At 35.4% G+C, this 19,178-nt stretch overlaps 6 protein-coding genes, 1 long non-coding RNA gene and 1 other non-coding gene across 15 annotated transcripts; 5 read left to right on the forward strand and 3 right to left on the reverse strand.

The window, feature by feature from the left end:
• Positions 1-640: 640 nt before the first annotated feature.
• DAG2 (Dof-type zinc finger DNA-binding family protein) lies at positions 641-3,099 on the forward strand. 2 transcript variants are annotated; one of them, NM_001036472.2, is made up of 2 exons: positions 721-905; positions 1,536-3,099. In NM_001036472.2, exons 1-2 carry the CDS (start codon positions 882-884, stop codon positions 2,619-2,621), a joined length of 1,110 nt encoding a protein of 369 aa, NP_001031549.1. In that variant the 5' UTR covers positions 721-881; the 3' UTR covers positions 2,622-3,099. The 2 variants fall into 2 exon arrangements, with proteins under 2 accessions (NP_182182.2, NP_001031549.1); NM_130224.8 differs by having other exon boundaries at positions 641-3,009.
• A 635-nt stretch (positions 3,100-3,734) lies between these two features.
• AT2G46600 (Calcium-binding EF-hand family protein) lies at positions 3,735-4,316 on the forward strand. Its single transcript, NM_130225.3, has one exon. It carries the CDS (start codon positions 3,786-3,788, stop codon positions 4,191-4,193), a length of 408 nt encoding a protein of 135 aa, NP_566082.1. The 5' UTR covers positions 3,735-3,785; the 3' UTR covers positions 4,194-4,316.
• Positions 3,745-3,843, reverse strand: AT2G09735. Its single transcript, NR_140592.1, has one exon.
• On the reverse strand, positions 4,282-6,478 carry RS31a (RNA-binding (RRM/RBD/RNP motifs) family protein; the record flags this gene model as incomplete). 4 transcript variants are annotated; one of them, NM_130226.6, is made up of 6 exons in its annotated part: positions 6,357-6,478; positions 6,103-6,230; positions 5,285-5,397; positions 4,971-5,206; positions 4,610-4,876; positions 4,282-4,515 (listed from the first exon to the last, which is right to left on the reverse strand). In NM_130226.6, exons 2-6 carry the CDS (start codon positions 6,206-6,208, stop codon positions 4,485-4,487), a joined length of 753 nt encoding a protein of 250 aa, NP_182184.1. In that variant the 5' UTR covers positions 6,209-6,230; positions 6,357-6,478. The 4 variants fall into 4 exon arrangements, with proteins under 4 accessions (NP_182184.1, NP_973702.1, NP_001325236.1 ...); NM_201973.6 differs by having other exon boundaries at positions 5,547-6,230; positions 6,357-6,441; NM_001337205.1 differs by having other exon boundaries at positions 4,485-4,515; positions 5,285-6,230.
• On the forward strand, positions 5,585-6,075 carry AT2G09740. Its single transcript, NR_140593.1, has one exon. It is a non-coding gene; the product is annotated as an other RNA (long non-coding RNA).
• A 6-nt stretch (positions 6,479-6,484) lies between the features above and the next one.
• On the reverse strand, positions 6,485-8,565 carry AT2G46620 (P-loop containing nucleoside triphosphate hydrolases superfamily protein). The gene has a single exon (NM_130227.4). The coding sequence runs from the start codon at positions 8,260-8,262 to the stop codon at positions 6,787-6,789; it is 1,476 nt and encodes a 491-aa protein (NP_182185.2). The 5' UTR covers positions 8,263-8,565; the 3' UTR covers positions 6,485-6,786.
• A 4,368-nt stretch (positions 8,566-12,933) lies between these two features.
• Positions 12,934-14,863, forward strand: AT2G46630 (serine/arginine repetitive matrix protein). The gene has a single exon (NM_130228.2). The coding sequence runs from the start codon at positions 13,245-13,247 to the stop codon at positions 14,427-14,429; it is 1,185 nt and encodes a 394-aa protein (NP_182186.1). The 5' UTR covers positions 12,934-13,244; the 3' UTR covers positions 14,430-14,863.
• Positions 14,864-16,377: 1,514 nt separating this feature from the next.
• AT2G46640 (NAD-dependent protein deacetylase HST1-like protein) lies at positions 16,378-18,796 on the forward strand. 4 transcript variants are annotated; one of them, NM_001202835.1, is made up of 6 exons: positions 16,378-16,513; positions 16,609-16,654; positions 16,903-17,225; positions 17,663-17,992; positions 18,236-18,368; positions 18,454-18,796. In NM_001202835.1, the coding sequence occupies exons 1-6, from the start codon at positions 16,508-16,510 to the stop codon at positions 18,465-18,467; spliced, it is 852 nt and encodes a 283-aa protein (NP_001189764.1). In that variant the 5' UTR covers positions 16,378-16,507; the 3' UTR covers positions 18,468-18,796. The 4 variants fall into 4 exon arrangements, with proteins under 4 accessions (NP_001189764.1, NP_001078070.1, NP_001323850.1 ...); NM_001084601.1 differs by having other exon boundaries at positions 16,446-16,513; positions 16,909-17,225; positions 18,454-18,711; NM_001337207.1 differs by having other exon boundaries at positions 16,456-16,513; positions 18,236-18,718.
• Positions 18,797-19,178: the final 382 nt, after the last annotated feature.

A 19,178-nucleotide genomic window follows, 5' to 3' on the forward strand; every position in this document is an offset into this window, starting at 1 on the left:
ACATGTGGTGTATATACAAATAGGTATGGTATTGGGATTTTAAAAATGTAGCTAGGCGATTTGATGGACCATATGGCCAACAAATAGTATCCAATCACAAAATGGGAGGCCGAGAAATAGCATACAACTCATAGTTCCACTCACACTATGCATTATGATACACACATAAGAGTTTTATATCCATTATATTTTAGCAAGACGACATAATTCCTTACACACGATTTTTTCTCTTAGAAAAGTATATTTTTTAAGAGGGACCAGAAAGAGCTAGCAAGAGAGAGCGGTCACGAGACATCATCACTAGTCAAAATCAACAAACCCAACTTTCTCTTTTTTCCCTACCTTTATTCTTTTTATAACCGAAATTTCTTAAAAGTTTAGTCCATAGTTTTCTCCCGAATTAGACGGATGACAATTATGAAATTACAAAACATAATATAATCTCTAAATCAAATATCTTTTCATGTTGATAATCTAAATGGCAAAACAAATAACCACTCATTTCGCCTTCTTATCATTTTTATATAAAAAAAACTATATATTCAGATATTTTTTATTTAGTTCAACAAATCATAATTGAACTATATATAGTTTTCTTAGAACCGATTTTTTTGTTTACTCGAACCAATTCATGTATTATGTATAAGCTATATTCTCTTAGATAATAAGTTAAAAATTGGGTTCTTCTCTTCTCCGTCTTCTTCGCTGGCTCTCATCATCCATAAAGTGAAAGGCAACGCATAGAAGAGCCATCACTCACAAACAAAGAAAAGGCAAAAAAAAAAAAAAAGTCCTCCAAAAACATTCTTCTCTTTGGCCTTTACTCAAAACCCACACACATCTCTCTTTCTCTCTCTCTGGCTTTCTCTTTGTCGGAAGTCATGGACGCTACGAAGTGGACACAGGTGCTTAAAAGATCTTCCTTTGCCTCTTCTCTTTTGTTTCTTCTTCTTCCTATTAACTACTTCTTCCTTTTTTCTCTCTTATCTTTCTCTTACTCTCTTCCCTATCCGTGAAAGATTTCATACTTGTTTATATGCATATATCCGTGTGCATATGTGTTTGTGGTTATAGAGATTGGAGATATACGTATTTCAGTTTGTTTGCACATCTTTCTATGAATAATTAATTTGCATGGGAAAATTATTATTGTTGTATATTATAGCTCAAAAACACTTTTTCTCAGCCTTTTCATGTTATTAATCATTAATTATATTTGAGAAACTAATGGAGATATTAGAAGAAAGTCATGATTTGTATTTACCCTTTGTTCTTGGTGTTCATCTATTTTCGTTTTCCACGAGATCCTATATACATAGTTCTATAGAATATCTAATAAGGAAAATCTAATGTTCATGTTTCATTTTTCTGTTTAATTAGTGCTTAAAATTGCAAAGCATCGTGCGAACTAACCATATGTTTTAATTAGCTTATTATATAACTTATGTATCAATTATGGTCTATACATAATTAATATACATGTACATTGGGTTTCAATTAAGCTCTAATTAACTCTTTAAAATTCAAATTTTTAGGGTTTTCAAGAAATGATGAACGTTAAACCAATGGAGCAGATCATGATTCCTAATAACAACACACATCAACCAAACACCACATCCAATGCAAGGCCAAACACCATTCTCACATCTAACGGCGTCTCAACTGCTGGAGCAACCGTCTCCGGCGTAAGCAACAACAATAACAATACGGCGGTTGTGGCGGAGAGGAAAGCAAGACCACAAGAGAAACTAAATTGTCCAAGATGCAACTCAACCAACACAAAGTTTTGTTACTACAACAACTATAGTCTCACACAACCAAGATACTTCTGCAAAGGTTGTCGAAGGTATTGGACCGAAGGTGGATCTCTTAGGAATGTTCCTGTGGGAGGAAGCTCAAGAAAGAACAAGAGATCATCTTCATCTTCTTCATCAAACATCCTTCAGACAATACCATCTTCACTTCCAGATCTAAACCCGCCAATACTCTTCTCAAACCAAATCCATAATAAATCGAAAGGGTCATCACAAGATCTCAACTTGTTGTCTTTCCCAGTCATGCAAGATCAACATCATCATCATGTCCATATGTCTCAGTTTCTTCAGATGCCTAAGATGGAGGGAAATGGTAACATAACTCATCAGCAGCAGCCTTCATCATCTTCTTCTGTCTATGGTTCCTCGTCGTCTCCTGTTTCAGCTCTTGAACTTTTAAGAACCGGAGTTAATGTTTCTTCAAGATCAGGGATTAACTCATCGTTCATGCCTTCCGGTTCAATGATGGATTCAAACACTGTGCTTTACACTTCTTCAGGGTTTCCAACAATGGTGGATTACAAGCCAAGTAATCTCTCCTTCTCTACCGATCATCAAGGGCTTGGACACAATAGCAACAATAGGTCTGAAGCTCTTCATAGTGATCATCACCAACAAGGTAGAGTTTTGTTTCCATTTGGGGATCAAATGAAGGAGCTTTCATCAAGCATAACACAAGAAGTTGATCATGATGATAATCAACAACAGAAGAGTCATGGAAATAATAATAATAATAATAACTCAAGCCCTAATAATGGATATTGGAGTGGGATGTTCAGTACTACAGGAGGAGGATCTTCATGGTGAAGCAAAATGATCAAAAGGAGATTATGAAATTAGCTTTCTAATTCTCTTTTTATGATCTCTTGCCTCACATGGGTTACTTTAGTTAAAGTTGTCAGAACTTAGCTAACACAACATAGTCTTTTTATTCTTCCTTTCCTTTTTTTTTTTTTTTTTTTTTTGTTAAAATCAATATTTATTTTCTAAATGTTTTGTAGTTTGGTTTGATGATAATTTGGGTTGGTTTTTCATTTTGGTTTGTTGATTAATTAGTATATAAATCACGGCGTTATGTATGGGTAGAAGAATATGTGAATACGAATCTCTCGAGTGTTGCATATATGGTATATGGTATGCACTATGTAACTATGTATTCATCGCTTCTTCTATCTGTATAAGTGTTTTCATAAAAGGATTATTCATATGATCATATCTATTATCGATATAGAAGTTAGTGTGATATACTCTCTAGATCGATCACTTGGAAAAATCAATAAGCCCGGGCCATCAATAAGGCAGCTAAAGTAACTACGTAACCATTGGCCATTGCTAAGATGGTTATGTAGGCTTCTAACATGTCCTCGGTCGTTGGTTCAAAAAGCCACAATGATCATTTTACCTTTCTCTTAGCAATTTTATATCCAGTTAACAACTACTTAGTTCATATTTTTTCATAATAGTCACATCTCAAATTCAGACGAGAAATTACCGTTACATCAAATCAGTTAAGGCTTGGACGGAGAAAGAGATATTTTATTATATGTCGACATGTCGTTATTATTGTAAGAGAATCCAATTCCATTGAAGTAAATAATTGAAAGACACGACGGAAGAAATCAAGAAACGAAACTTCTCCGAAACTTACCATTGTCTTGTCTTTCTTTTGATAACAATATATGGGAGTGGGAATGCGTCGTATTCACGGCCCATTCGAACTTTCCACGAAACCACCTAATAATCAGCTGCTTCCCTCCCTACTCACGAAATCGCATTTTATCTTGGAATGAATATCAGCCGTTCATTATTTCAACTTTCAGAATCCAACGGCTGCGATTCAAGAGAGAGTTTTAGGCCACACGAACGTGACAAACACATCGGTACAGATACGCCACTCACTTATATATCCCTTTGGAACTAATCAAAAGAGTTCACCAAAATCTCTTCTCTCTCTTCCATTGTCTTCCTCTAATGGAACCAACCGAGAAATCTATGTTACTAGAAACTACTAGTACCACGAAGATGGAGACCAAATACGAAGATATGTTACCAGTTATGGCGGAGAAGATGGATGTTGAAGAGTTTGTATCAGAGTTATGCAAAGGTTTCAGTTTGCTTGCGGATCCAGAGAGACATCTCATCACAGCTGAGTCTCTAAGACGAAACTCAGGGATACTTGGAATTGAAGGTATGAGCAAGGAAGATGCTCAAGGAATGGTTAGAGAAGGAGACCTCGATGGAGATGGTGCTCTTAACCAAACCGAATTCTGCGTTCTCATGGTTCGGTTAAGCCCTGAGATGATGGAAGACGCCGAAACTTGGTTGGAGAAAGCACTCACCCAAGAACTATGTAATCACAATCTCTCTTCTATGCCTTGAATGATCGTCCTCCTTTCTTGTGTATTCTCTTTTTACTTCTACAAAACCTATAAATGTTTCTGAATATAAAATGAAGTAATGATTTCTTGATCCTGAAAAACTGAATGGATTGCCTTGAAACTATTCCAATTCCAAAAGAGATCATTGCCATTATAAGCTACTAATACTTTCTACACCACATAGAGTGCAAAGCACATACGGTTCAAGTCATAAGCGGTAAAGACTCAGTACTAAGAACTTGTTTTTGTACCATGCCCATACATTCTAAAAATCCATCGCCCAACAACATCTTCAACCTCTTGCTCTTTGAATCGGGGACCGGCTGTTAAAAAATAGAAAAGAAAAATCAGACAATTAGAGTAGCACATAACACTATATATAAGGATATTGACCATTCAGAAGCCAAGTACTGTTACCTTCTGTCATAGCCCGGACTCCTAGCTCTTGCTCTACCATAGTCTGAACTGCGACGCCCATAATCTGGACTCTTACGTCTTTCATAAGGAGCAGGACCCTTGTACCTGTCATATTCAGGACTGCGACGACGGGTATAATCAGGACTAGGACGCCTCCGATACACTGGGCTAGGAGATCTCCTTCTTCGACTGCCAGCATATCTATCTTCTCTTTCACCAGCCTCCCTCAAGGCATACTCAACAGAAACAACCTTATCCAGTAATTTGCTGCCAAGAGAGGATAATCAATGTAAGGGATTACCACTCGATCAATCACTACATGTCAGATAAATAGGTACTAACTAAGCAGGTTTGTTGTTACCTGTTGTGTGTAGAATCAAGAGCCTTGGTTGCATCTTCCTGGGTTGCGAATTGAACAAAAGCAAAATTGCGCCTCATGCGAACATTGAGAACTTTACCATATGGCTCAAAGTGTCTCTCCATATCACGCTCTCTTGTGCGAATAGGGTCAAAGTTGATGACAAAGAGTGTCTTTGTAGGCCTCTGATTCGAGACTGCCTTTCCATCACGAGGCTTCCCACGTTCACCCTGAAAGTCCTGAAAGCCAAAAGAAACTTAGAGCTCTCTGAAAATATCAGAGCATAAGATTAATTTTTAAAAAGAAGAAAAAGATACCTTGGCCCATTCAACTGATAACTTGCGTCGCCCATATCCAAAAGTGGTATTGTCAGTCCTACGGATTGCATCTTCAGCATCGCGCTCATCCTCAAAATACACAAAAGCATAACCTGCAAGAAAACAAAAACTCAAGATAAGAAGAGCGAGCATATACATTGACAAACTGTTTCAGCCCACAGAAATTGCAATGCAGGAGTTAGTCGATTAGAAGACACCTTTTCACCTAGAGAAAGACAAAAACTAAATAAATATACAACACCTGCATCAATGTGAAGGCTGGTGTACATAAGAAGTAGAGGCGTTCGATGTAGAGTAGTAAATAAAGATGTAGATGTGCAGTTGTAGAATGTAGCCTATGAAAAGGTAATAAAATCCAAATTTCTGTTCAATTCTGAATGGTTGCTAAGCCTTGCTTCACCATTCTGACATGAAAGGCGTGAAGAAACAAGGCAATAGATTGTAGGCTCAGCGAAGATTGTGGGCACAACATCATAACGGTAGGCATGAGAAAATGTAGGAATCTATTTGCAGGAAGAAATTGGCAATCCCATGAAAAGAGGAAACACAGTCATGCTCCTTTAGAGAAAGCTCCTGCGACCAAACAAACACTTACATACGAGAATCCCTCTCTTAAACACAACCCCAGTCATGGTTCCTTTTGAATTCTCTCCACACTCTTAACACTAATTCATGCTTCAGTAGAAAAAGTATCAATCAATAATGCCTGAGAAGCTCTCAAATTCCAGAATCAAACAGAGACTACAACACAGCAGATTGATCGCCATAAGGAGTACAAGTGCAAGAAAACGTTTTACCAGACTTCATATCAACTCGCTTCACTCTCCCGAACTTGCTGAACAATCTTTCAAGATCCGAATGGCGAGTATCATAGTCGAAATTCCCAACGTACACATGTCTCATTCTTGCAAAAGCAATCGAATTCCTAACACCAATTGTGATCAACATAAACAAAGACAACAAAGATCAGAACATTTATACTCGAAGAGCTCGCAAAGTATCTTTGATGATTCGATAAATCTTCATCTTCTGAGGGAGATATTCAATTTACCTTGAAGAATCTGAAGAGACGACGACGAGAAAGATAAACCCTAGAAGACGACGACGACGCTCGGCGAAGAAGACGGAGCTTCGTATTAATGACACAAAATCTTATAATGATGAACCGAAAAGCGTGTTATTGACGCTGTTACCATGAAGGGCATATTTGTCATTCCGTTAAAATTATTAATCCGCTTAACGCTATGGGCTTTTGTTTTACAACCGGCCCAAAATGTTCAATTACAAAGTGCTCAAAACTCAGAATCTCATACTTTGGGGACTCAAAAGCAAAATCTTATAAACTTCTGTACATCAACTAAAACCCAAAAACAATAAAAACAGAGTAACAACTTTCTCTAGTCTACGCTTTTTGTCCAGACTCTCTCTCAACCAATAAAACCAACCCACGTGGCTGCTGACTTTTAAAAACTTTTTAATCACTAGCCGTCCCTCATCTCTCGAGCCACATCGAACGATCCAGATTTTCTACTACTTTTAATTCTCAACAACCCATACAACTTCCTAAACTCCTTCACCGCCGGCGAACTTCCTCCGCCACCGCCGCAAAGCGAACCACTCATATCATCAGAAACATCCTCCGACGTCGACTTTCTCGAACCATTTTCTAAAAGCAAACGTCGTCCAGTTCCTCTCCGATCACCATCAGTCTGCAAAGCATTGATGACATGCTTCAATGCACGAGTCGGCGAGTTACGATTCGCGATCATCAACTCTCCGATCTCGGCGGGACTCAAAGACGCACCGTTTTGAAATATTCCTTCAACTTGAGAGAAAAGCTTGTGCTCTTTAACACCTAAGTAGTTATTAGCGAGCGTTTTAAACGCCGTGAAATCACATAAGGGAAAATGAATGTGTACGTCGACCCGACCCGGTCGAAGCATAGCCGGGTCAATTTGTTCTTTCCCAGTCATCGTAAACACCATGATCCGTTCATCGGCGGTGCAAGAGCTGAGAATACTATCAGTGAAATTCAAAATCCCAGATAAATTCACAGCCGTTGATTTCGTCGAGAGGTGTCGATCTAGATCTTCGATCACGATCACTGATTTGCCTCTGGTTTGTAACAGAAGCATCTTAAGATCTGAATCATCAACTACTTTGGAGAGATCTATATCGTAAACATCGTAATCTAAGAAATTCGCCATTGCTGCGACGAAGCTTGATTTTCCGGTACCGGAAGGTCCGTATAAGAGATAACTCCGTTTCCAAACACGGCCCAGACGATTATAATACTGTTTACCTTTGAGGAAAGATTCGAGATCAGATTTGACTTTGTTCTTCAGATCCGTTTCCATGGCGATGTTGTCGAAGGTACAAGGATGATCAAACGGAATCGATCTCCACCGTCCGTTCTTCTTCTTCTTCTTATTCAGATGATCATCGATTCCGACGTTGATGAAAAGCTTAAGCTCTGTGTTCCTCTGTTCAAGCTCATCAGATACTGTATGTATATGCTGGAGATAAGAACCGAGAATTCTCCGTTTGTCAGCTTTACGAATCTTCAAAACGAAATTCCTCGCTCCATCTTCGTCTTCTCCGTTAATCCAACAAACTCTAGCGCCGAGAAACTCGTCGCCAACGACTTGGTTCCGATCTAACCGGAGGATGATTTCGTTGGACTTTTTCCCGGTGAAGAGGTTCGTGAAATCAGAATTCTCGATCGAGCTTAAGGAATTTAGATACATGTAGACTTTTTGGTAGAGATGATTCTCTTGAACGTTGTCGTTGAATTCTGGGACTTTGTAGAATTGGTAAACATGAAACCAGTCGATGATCTTCCTACGCCATAACTTGACCATGTAAATCAATCCAGTTTTGAATAACAGGATCCTAACTAAGAACAGAGCAAACGTTGACACAAGTAACAAGAGAAACGAATCCCAAAGAATCCCCATGGAGAGAAATAAAATAAGAAAAACGTAAAACCTCTCTCTGGTTCCAAAACTCTCCGCTATATTATATAGTAGTAACGAAGAAGAAGAGTTTACTAGGTTTATTAGAGAATAAAGAAAGCAAACGCATGTTCGGAGAATTGTGAGAAAAAACAAAGAGAGAGTGATTATTTTGACGGAGATTGAGAGAAAGTTTGGAGGAATATTAAGAACAATCGGAGAAAGCCTAAAAGGACGACGAGATATTATTATTTTTTTCTTAAATTATTCTTTAAGAAAAAAGGCGTGACGGGGACGAGGTCACTCAGCAATCAAAGGGGTGATTTTTATAAATCTAGGTAACGGCGATTTAGTTGTTTGACAAGTTCTTTGATTGCTGATTTGGAAGATTTTCTTTTAAAGCTAATAATCCACATGGCAAAAAATATTATTATTAGAAGAAGATAAAATATTCATTAGATTTATAGAGATTTTTTTGATACTTTGGCTGAAAAAAATTCTAAAAAATTATATATTTACTAATTTTAGATAAATAGTAATTAATAAAGCATTTACATTCGGAACTTAATTACCAAGGAAAAATATTAGAGTTAGGATAAATCTTCTATTACTATTCTAATTTCTATAAACCAAAAATTATACGTTTATCTACAAAAAAAAAAAAACTGAGAGAATATTATGGTCTTATCTACCACAAAATATGTTGCATAGTCTTTATAGTTCTCAATTAATATAAGTTAGGTGTCGAGTTAATTATTTATCTTTACGCATAAGGAAGATTAACAGCGTAATCTATTGGTAACGCGATACATGTTGCATTTGATACGGCAACCGAAATATTCTTCGTTGCAGATTAGTTTTCAACTATCGTGACAAGACGAACTTGTAAAGTCAACTTAAACGAGGAAACAAAGCAACATGATTTTTTATTTTTATTTTTGGTACAAAAAAAAATATTATTTATGTTCATTACTCGACTATTCCACATATATATTATTACAATCGGTATCAAGGACAGGACTTCATAGCTAATTCACTTAAGAAACAAGCTAAACTTGTCTGTCATGTTTTTCTAATTTGTCAAGAACATTTAGGGTCGGCGCAAGAGGAATTAGGCACTTCTAATTTATACTCAACTTAACAAGCGGCGAAACCCTTTGGCATTTTGAAGGGTTTTATTTGATGAATTGGTAACTAACTCGTAAATTTTAATATATACATTTTAGTTAGAGAGATGACTAGACTTATACTGAATAAAGAAAAAGAACGAACGGCCAAAAGACAGCTTTGTATAGTTCATGGTTCATGATTAAGCCCAAAAGTTTAGTTCCCACCACCAACTAACACTTACAATAAACAAAATTAAGTATAAGTTTCCGGAATAGCCGCATAATTATTCTTCCTATTATATAGCAGAAGAATAGACCGGACAATTTATGCCCCTATGCTAATTTTCTTAAACTATTTTGCTTTCAACGTCGACTAATTAAATTTTGATTTAACCATTAAATGAGTGCAGCACTTATTTCTTTCCAACAATTAATAGTTTTAATATTTTGCTTATTGTTGATATGTAGCGAGAGCATCGGATATTTGTATTTCCTAACTTGCACCAAAAATCAGCCTACTACAAAGAAGTTTAATCGACCAAAACACCGCCATTCAACGAGGGACTCAGTAATTTGGATAATATCGCAACTAATCATAATTAATTCATTACAGTTACAAGAAAAGTGTCATGTTCATGAGTAAATACACTTGTGGTCTTTTTATAAGATTGCATGTGTTTGGTGTTTGTTATTTGGTACAAGAAATATCAACACTCATTTAATTATGTTAAGGTATAAGTCTATATCATATAACTCTTATTTGGTTATCTATCTGTTGTTTTCTTTTTATTTGGTTAAAGCATTCATTTTGCTTAATGTAGATTTTTTTTGAATCTTAATATCATGCAAACTTAAATATGTTTTCGTCTAAAGACTAACGTGCAGACTTTTCATTGTTTATTTTGTTTGTAATTTGGAGGACTCTTCAAACAAGAATAGCTTCGTTTATACAAGGTGTGTATTGGCGGACTCAAAAAGACTTTGAATGTTTCAGCATGGGAATTTTCAAATTTCCTGAAGCCATACCCATACACGGTGGTCCTATATTAATAATAATTACACTCACTGGAAATAAATGTTCTTCCGTTATTTTTATCAGCTTTTGCTTTACATTTTCTGCACTAATCGATTGCCTGTAAAGTTGTACCAGTTGAACGTCATCGGTATGTGCATTCATCATGATTCCGTGTTCAATTATGCATATATTAAGATCGAGCTGATCAATCTAGTTGATCCCATTTAAACCAAACTAAAACCGTATTTAAACTTTTAAATACTGCAAATCCAGGTCAAACAAAACTGAAACATATGATATTTCTTACACATTTTATAACTCAAAAATCCAAAAACCAAAAACAAACCGATAATTAAATATAAACAAATAATGTATTCAAAATAATCAATCCCGAGTTGGATTAAAAATTACTAAAACTACATGTTTTTTTTTGTTTTTGTTTTGAGGACTTATGTTTACTCCAAGTTAGAAGAAAGGAAAAATGCATTTAGGTAGCATATTTTGCATGTGAGCTACCACATTAAAGAATGAACTCATTGTATGATCAACATATTCTATAAAGAGACTTCATTGGTATAAATTTATTGACGTATAATCCGACTAAACTTTTCCATGTGTTTAAGAATTTTGACTATTCGAGGCAAACTTAACAAAACTAAATTCTAACAACAACAAAACGTGTTTCGAACGAAGTTTTAGTCTTTCTTTGACGCTGACTTAATAGTAAAGAAATATAGGTTCAAATGGATAATATGAGAAAATAACAAATAGCCTGATTTATATTCTTGAATCTTGACTAAAGTCCACAACACGAACTATTTGAACTGATTTATTTCGCATCCGCTATGAATAAAAACGGAGTCTATAATTGCTTATGTTGAAAAGTATATCGAACTATTGACGAAAGGCCATTACGAACCTCTTAAGGATGATGGGCCTTTACACAATTTACCCAATTCAATGGGCATGTTAGAGCAACCTTAATAGTAGGCTCTTAATTTTATCTCTCGACTATTATGATGAATTGTTTTATTGAAAAAAATTATAGCTAAGAGTTTTTGTAATGGTTTGAAGCTCTTAAACCTTCTTTTATCTCTTAGAAACACTTCTAAACTATTCACATATCATTTTGATTAATTATACCTAAGAGTTATAGTAAGAGACTTGCAATAAGGATGGTCTTACAACTTTAAATGCCTTTTATTTATTGCCATTAGATATTAGAATTCAAAATTAACCAAATTTAACGAGTTAAAAAAATTTCAAAAGATTCTTTAAACGTTAGTTTCACTTTCATTGGTTACTAAAACTACCATTTGCATCAATGAATAAAATTGTTGGAAAGAGGCAAGTGGATGTGAAAGCTAATTTAAAAGATACTATGCATATCTTTATATAACAACTTGGAATGTTACACTCCTAATACTTTTGTTGATAATTTATAACAACATAGAATAATTGATTAGACTATTTTTAGTAACATGTTATCTCATACGATCTCTTTTAACCAGTTGACGAAAGAAAAAACGTCACTCTTAGTATTAAAAAGTTATGATATTAGTATTAATTTTTCAGGATCTTTCTAATACTGTTGACTTACTATATATATGTGATGTTTATATGAAAAATGTAAAATATATATGATTTAAATTTGTGGTGTGTACAAAATGTAAAGTTGAACAAAAATGAGAGGCTTATATTTAGATGCTACGCTTGATATGTAGGTGACTTCTGATGCACAATAATACACTATGAACCATTGTATATTGTTAAAATGATCATATAAGATATTTATTTTTGGTTCTTAAAGAAAATAATTAATGTGTATTAATTTTTCAAGATCTTCCTAATTATGTTGACTTCGACTATATATGTGATGTTTATGAGAAAATGCAAAATTGAACAACAAAGAGAGGCTTATAATTAGATGCTACGCTTGATATAGATACTTCTAACGCCCAATAAGCCACCAATAATACACTTTGAACCATTGTATCTTTTTTAAATGATCATAAGATATTTAATTTTTTTATTCGTAAAGGAAAGAATTAATGGCTCAGAGTAGTGATCAATACTTTAATTTTATGAATTTGAAAAAGAAAAGCTGAAGAAGATGCTAGCACATTACTTTTTATTGCTTATTAGTATTCGATGTTTGGTTTCTGAAGTTTCAATTCCCTTTTGATATAGTTTAACAATCGTTGAATAAAATCAAGTTGTCCAAAAATCCTAAATGAAACAATATCAACCGTTGCACTACTCTCTCCTTAGTAATTAGCATTCTTTTGAAACACGTACATAATTAGAGAAAAAAAAGTGAAACAAAGTTAAAATTAATGATATAAATTGAAATTAACTCAATGAGATTTCGGCGTATGATCCATCCCAGCTACCATTAAAATCACACATAGAGGATACATAGTCGGTCAAGCTAGTTGAGGGACTATAGTAATTTGTAAAGATTTTGTTCTTCATGCGGATTTAGTCGTCTTTTTGCGTCACTGTGACTAGATGCACACTTTTTCCAGACATAGCAACGAATCTAGAACCTGAATTATTTATTTATCAACGGTGATAGATAAGTTATAAGGAAAAGCTTGAATGTGGCTCTTAACGATTGATACCAATCGTAAAATGTGGGTTTTGCAAGCTGTAAATCTCATTGCATGGATCTGATACCTTTCTTCTTCATTTTTACCTTTTTCCTTTCATGTTTCTCGTGTTTCACTTTTCTTCAACACACACACTTGTTTATAATCTATCTATATATAAGCTTTGGTTACATGATATCTAAATCGTTCCATTGTGTTTTGCCACACTTATAAATAACATATAATTACAATTCAAATAAATATACACTAATGTCTAACATTCGTCCATGGTTCCGTCTCTCTAGCATCGCTAGGCCTACAGCGCAAGGTTCAAGCGACCCACCTCCACCTCAACCTCGACCAACCTCTCGCAGTTCGCTCGTAGTCAGACCACCGGCAAAACAACCGTCACCTCCACGTCAGCGACAACCTCGTTCACCTCCACGTCAGCAAGATCCTCCTTCACCTCCACGTCAGCAGCAACAGCCTCTTACCCCTCCACGTCAGAAGGCTCCTCCAACTTCACCCCCTCAAGAGCGGTCCCCATATCATTCACCTCCAAGCCGCCACATGTCACCACCGACCCCACCAAAGGCTGCGACACCACCTCCGCCACCGCCTCGGTCGTCATACACGTCCCCACCATCTCCCAAGGAAGTTCAAGAAGCCTTACCACCGCGAAAACCGAACTCACCACCGAGTCCAGCTCATTCAAGTCGGTCTACAACATCTGAGTCAGTGAAAACTCGGTCTCCATCAGAGTCAGAGAATCATCGGAAAGCACCATCACCGAGAGTACTATCACCTTACTCTCTCCCAGCTTCTCTGTTACATTCCGAACGTGAAACCACTCAGAAAAACATTCTCACTGCCGAGAAAACAAGCCAAACCCACGAAACAAATCATCATAACCAGAATCATAACCATGACTATAACCAGAACCATAACTATAACCAAAACCATAGCTATAACCAAAACCAAAACCATCAAGGCAACAACCCCAAGAAGATGCATCGTCAACCATCTTCGTCCGATTCTGAGAACATAATGAGCACACGAGTCATCACCATTGCAGGTGAAAACAAAGGTGCAGTAATGGAGATCCTACGATCTCCTCAAGGCAACAAAACCGGTGGTTCAGGAACACATTCCTCTAGGGTTTCACACGGCACCGGAGAGAAAGGACGGAGACTTCAAAGCAGCAGCAGTAGCAGCAGCGACGAAGGAGAAGGTAAGAAGAAAACGACGAAGAACGTCCCTAACAAAGGCAATAGTAACCTCCCAATGAAAGCTTTTATGAATAGTAACGTTCAGATGATAAACAACTCCATTGTCTACAACTCGACGGCATCTCATCATGATCCCGGCGTTCATCTTAAAATCTCCCGGAAACCTGGCTCCGACAATGGTTTTCATGTCAGTGATTACGGTAATAATGGCGGATACACCAACTGATGAAAGAAGAAAAAAAACTAAACTAAAATAAAAAAAAAGGTTTTGGATTTAAAATTGCAATAAATTCGATTTAATTAAAATAAATGAAAAAAAATAAAGAAAATATGAGTGGGGTTAATGGTTTCTGATTCTTCTCTAAAGCTTTTGGAACCCTCTCACTTATATGGAGGCTTTGATTCGTTTACTTAAAACGAACTTCTTTTTTTAATTACTTTTGTAAACGCGCGCATTGGTTCTCTCTGACGTAATTAATGAGAAATCAGTTATTGCTTTAATAATAATCATGAAACCCATATTATTGTGAAGGCCCGATGTATACTACATAAGCCCATATTCATACCTATGGGCCTATATAAACAATTTGTATTTACCGTAATATATTTACTTTTATCAATTGGGGTAACGATTTGGATAATTGAATCCAAAAGATTATTGTGCCACAAGCGACAAGTTTATGTGAAGAAAAGAGAACCAAACCTTGTATATTATTAATCAAATGACTTTCAAATCAACTCAAATGTCTAATTGGTTCCTGTGTCCGTTATGAGAAAAGCTCATGCTTCAATAAACCCTCTAATAAGATCACATTATTTATTTATACAAAAATATCCCAACCAATGTATATGCTTTTATATTTTTAATTTTTTTTGTAATGTAGAATCTATTCTACACAAATCGTTTTAGTGATTGTAACAGTATCTGAAAAAGAAGTGGGGAACTAAAGTGAGCATTTTGAATGCATAAAATAGAAATTGGAGGAGTTGAAAAGCCAGAGGGGTCTTTTATAAGCTGATTTATTCTTTATTAGTTCTTGAGTCGATTTTTGTGAATATTTAAAATTCACCAGGAGCAAATAAAAACATCACTACCTTATAAAATCATAATACAATACTTTCGAAAACTTATGCAATTGAATAAATTGGCCATATAATTAGGCAAAAGATAACAAGAAAAAATGTCCAAATCCCAAAAATTCGAGAACAAGAAGCAACTGACAAAGAGAAAGGAGAGTGAAGTGTCCAAATCCCAACAGTATGTGTGTGGTTTTGTGTGCTCTTCAAAAAGCTTTAGAGGGTACTTTGCATGTGCATATGCATATGCATTATGCATATAGTCCTCCTAATCTTTAATATTGTATCTTTGAGGATTTAATAGGTATCTGAGACCTTGCAAGTTGCAACTGAAGAATTTGAGTAAAGTTGGTCACAGATTATAAATCCGTAAATTATTACATTTTACAATTAATCCATTAGTAACGGATTGGCCATGTGATTTGGAATTTACAACTTAATAATGTTGTCAATAATTTAAGTATAGCTTGTTTCTGTCAAGAGAAATGGCAATGGCATAGCTTTTTACAATTTTGAAGATAATTTTACGTCAACGTTCTAAAACGTTGATGATTATCACTCTGAAAATTTGACGCTAGGGTTTGAATACATTATTGTTGATAGTGAAGAATGATCCGCGATGACATTCCGCGACATTTATATTATAGTGACCACAGTGACCGAATTGCTTCCACTATATTTGGACCCTTCTTGAGGGAATCCAAAGCTGGTGAATATGACATTTTCAAATAAGATATTAAAATTGTACGTCCATTTTTAAAAATTGATTGAAACCAAAACTTTCGCTTTAATGCAGCGAATTTTTCCTTTGATGTCTAATCAAATGATACAAACACTGAAAGCAACAGAAGTCTACCAACAAGATTACAAGAAATGAACCACGGAAAGATCAAGGAGGCACTGAAAATTAGTATTAAAATTTTCTTGTCAAACTTTGATAATTTATAAGTAATCGGGTCAAAAAGCAATTTCTTAATAATTAAGGGTGGGACAACGAATAGTGTGACGACCAGATTAGCAAGTGACATGTGGCACCTACTTATTGGCCTTGCCTCCCAAAAGTCAGACCGATCCAACCCACTCTTTGTAATTAACACGTGTCAGAAGCTGAAGGACTCTCCTATATGATTTATTTAATGTCTTAATAGATTTCTCATTTCACACTATCCTTTTTTGCTTGAGAACTTTCTTCACTCTTTCAACTGCTAAGAAGAAATAGAGAAAACTATGACGGTACGTAAATTTTGTTGTTAATTATTTTGCTTTAATCCTTTTTTCATATAGTTCGTAATTATAAATCTATAATTGTTTTCCGGGATTTTTCGAAGATCTTTAACTGGGTGCAGAAAAAGCTGCACCAAAATGTCATCAAAGGTTAGTTTTTTTTTTTATAGATAATCAATATCAGCTTTATTTTATAAAAAAATAACAAATTTGCTTTATTTTCCCTTTGTTTATTAGAATATCGTAAGCTTCACTAAAATAGTAGTTTACTTTTTGTAGTAGTATCATATAGGATCATGTGGTTCCCTGTTTAATAAATAGTTTTATATTAACGTATACCACGTTTTCGCTAAAGCATAAATTTTGTCCAACCTATATTTATTTTCATATGGTGAAAGAAATAGATGGTGTGAGGAAAAACGAGAAGAAGAAGAGGAATGAAGGAATAAGTGAGATTGAGAAGAACACGAAAGCTATATTGGATCAAGTTGGTTTAGTGGATGCTCTTGATAATTGGTTCGATGGAGTTCTCACCATCGGCACATTTGGCTTTGACACCTTGAACTTCAAAGAAGAAGATGAAATGGATGATGATGAATGCGGGAGTGGGGATCTCGACTACGTCGTAATTGATGGCAGCATCATCAAGAACGTCGACCAAGAGTCGGATCCTCTTATCTCCGTTGAAAATAAGTTTTATGATCATCATGAAGATGTCGGGGTACGTATTCTAATCAGTTCTATTGAGTACATTTTTATGATCCTCGGGTTGATTTACCAATAGAGAAGATTATATAGACATATGACATGCATATGCTTCAATTGTTCGTGTGCGTTTACGTTGATTTGATTAGTATATTCAAATGAATCCAAAATTTTAAAATCTTTAAACTAGTTTAATTGTTATTGTAGAAATAAGTTAACTAAAATGGAAGGATTATACGTTCACTAATCTACAAAAATTTGGGTTTTCTTTCAAAATATGACTTTAAAGACATATAAATGCAGAAATTGCATTTGAGTCAATCGAGATCGTCATTTTTTTTTCTGTCGACAATTAAGGCCATTATACGCAAAGAAATAAGTACATAAAATAAGTACATAAAATTATATCTTCTTGACTCTTGATATTGAATTTCTTGAGATCTTTCGTATTAGAATCTGTACGTACAGGCCGATACTGATCACTTTGGCTCGATCAAAACCGCTGAAACGCCAGCTGTCACGGCGGCAGCCGAGGCCGAGATAGAGCCACAGAAGAAGAGGACAACACTTGCGGAGCTTTTCATGGAGGACCACGACAAAGGTTATGACACGTGGCATTGCAAGAAACCCAATAACCCTAATCTTGACGGTGAGGAGGTTAAGTACTATAAACAAAACGGTTCAAAACTAAGCAAGAGGTTCTCGTTTGTTAAGAAGAAGCTGGTCATGTCAAAGTCCAAAGAGGAAGAAAACGACTTACGTCCAATCAAGAAAATGCGTCAGGTATTTAAATTTGTTTTAGTCAATTCCGTAACTATGAAACATTGATGATGATGGATATATGAACATGTTACATGTGCCTCTATAGCTCAAGGGAAACAATGTCACGTCAAGATCTAGATAATTATTCGTGCATGTTACAATTACATCACTTTTGTTGCTTCATAAGTGTACTCATATGTGAGTAAATATTCATTCGATGTCAACAAGTATAGCATCATTATATATGTGTATATATTACTGTAGATGATAAAGAGGATGTTGAAGAAGAAGATCCATCCAGATGTCGATGCAACTAAGGCTTTAAAGAAGGACGTTCCATACAAGCCAACTCGGAACTGTGAAGCTCTCGAGTCACATTATCTTCTTAAAATTCAAGGTTTGTATTTCTTAATTATTTTGGTTTAGGGGTTCGATATGATTTATTTCTTTCATTTGCTCGTATATATATGCTTTGTGGACAGATTGCGTGGCCTAGAAGTCTAAGAACGACGACATCGTACAAGAGCAATCTCTGGATCTATTGTTCTACTCCCTATAATATATGTGATTTTTTTGTTCTTATTTCAGAATGTGTTGGTATTGTTATGACTGTTGAGATGTATTGCTTTCTTCTTACAAACATTACTAAGTTGTTAGTATTTGTTCCTGTTATGCATATTGTATTTTATTACTATGTCATATGTTTTCTTATTTATACGTATATCAATGCATCGTTCTAAAATCGTGGATTGTCGTGAATCTGTGATAGTATTCCATCATGTCTGCTATAGCTTGGTCAGTTTTGAAGAAATTTCAAACCTAAAGTCATAAACTGATAAAGGACTAAATTATCCTACTCAAAACAGAAAGCCCTTTTGTGCGTTATTGGGCCTAATCAGAAAAGTGATTTTGAAAAAGGGCCTAATCAGAAAAGTGATTTTGAGGCTTTTTAAAAGTTTAAAGTAAACAAAAGAAAATTGAGGCTTGACTTTTCTTTCTTTTTTTGACTTGTTTTCTTTTTTCCTTTTTCTTATAAGAGAAAACTAAAACGTGAAAGAGCTTCACCAACCTGAGGTCGCTGACCACTTGGAGGCATTCTCAGCTACCAATCCATTAACTTACAAACTCCATATTCTTCACGTTTTACTATGGTAGGTACCTTTTTTTAACCTTGTTCGTAATAACAATTTTATACGAAAAGAATAGT

This window comes from Arabidopsis thaliana, chromosome 2, assembly GCF_000001735.4.
Source record: "Arabidopsis thaliana chromosome 2, partial sequence".
Taxonomy (NCBI): domain Eukaryota; kingdom Viridiplantae; phylum Streptophyta; class Magnoliopsida; order Brassicales; family Brassicaceae; genus Arabidopsis; species Arabidopsis thaliana.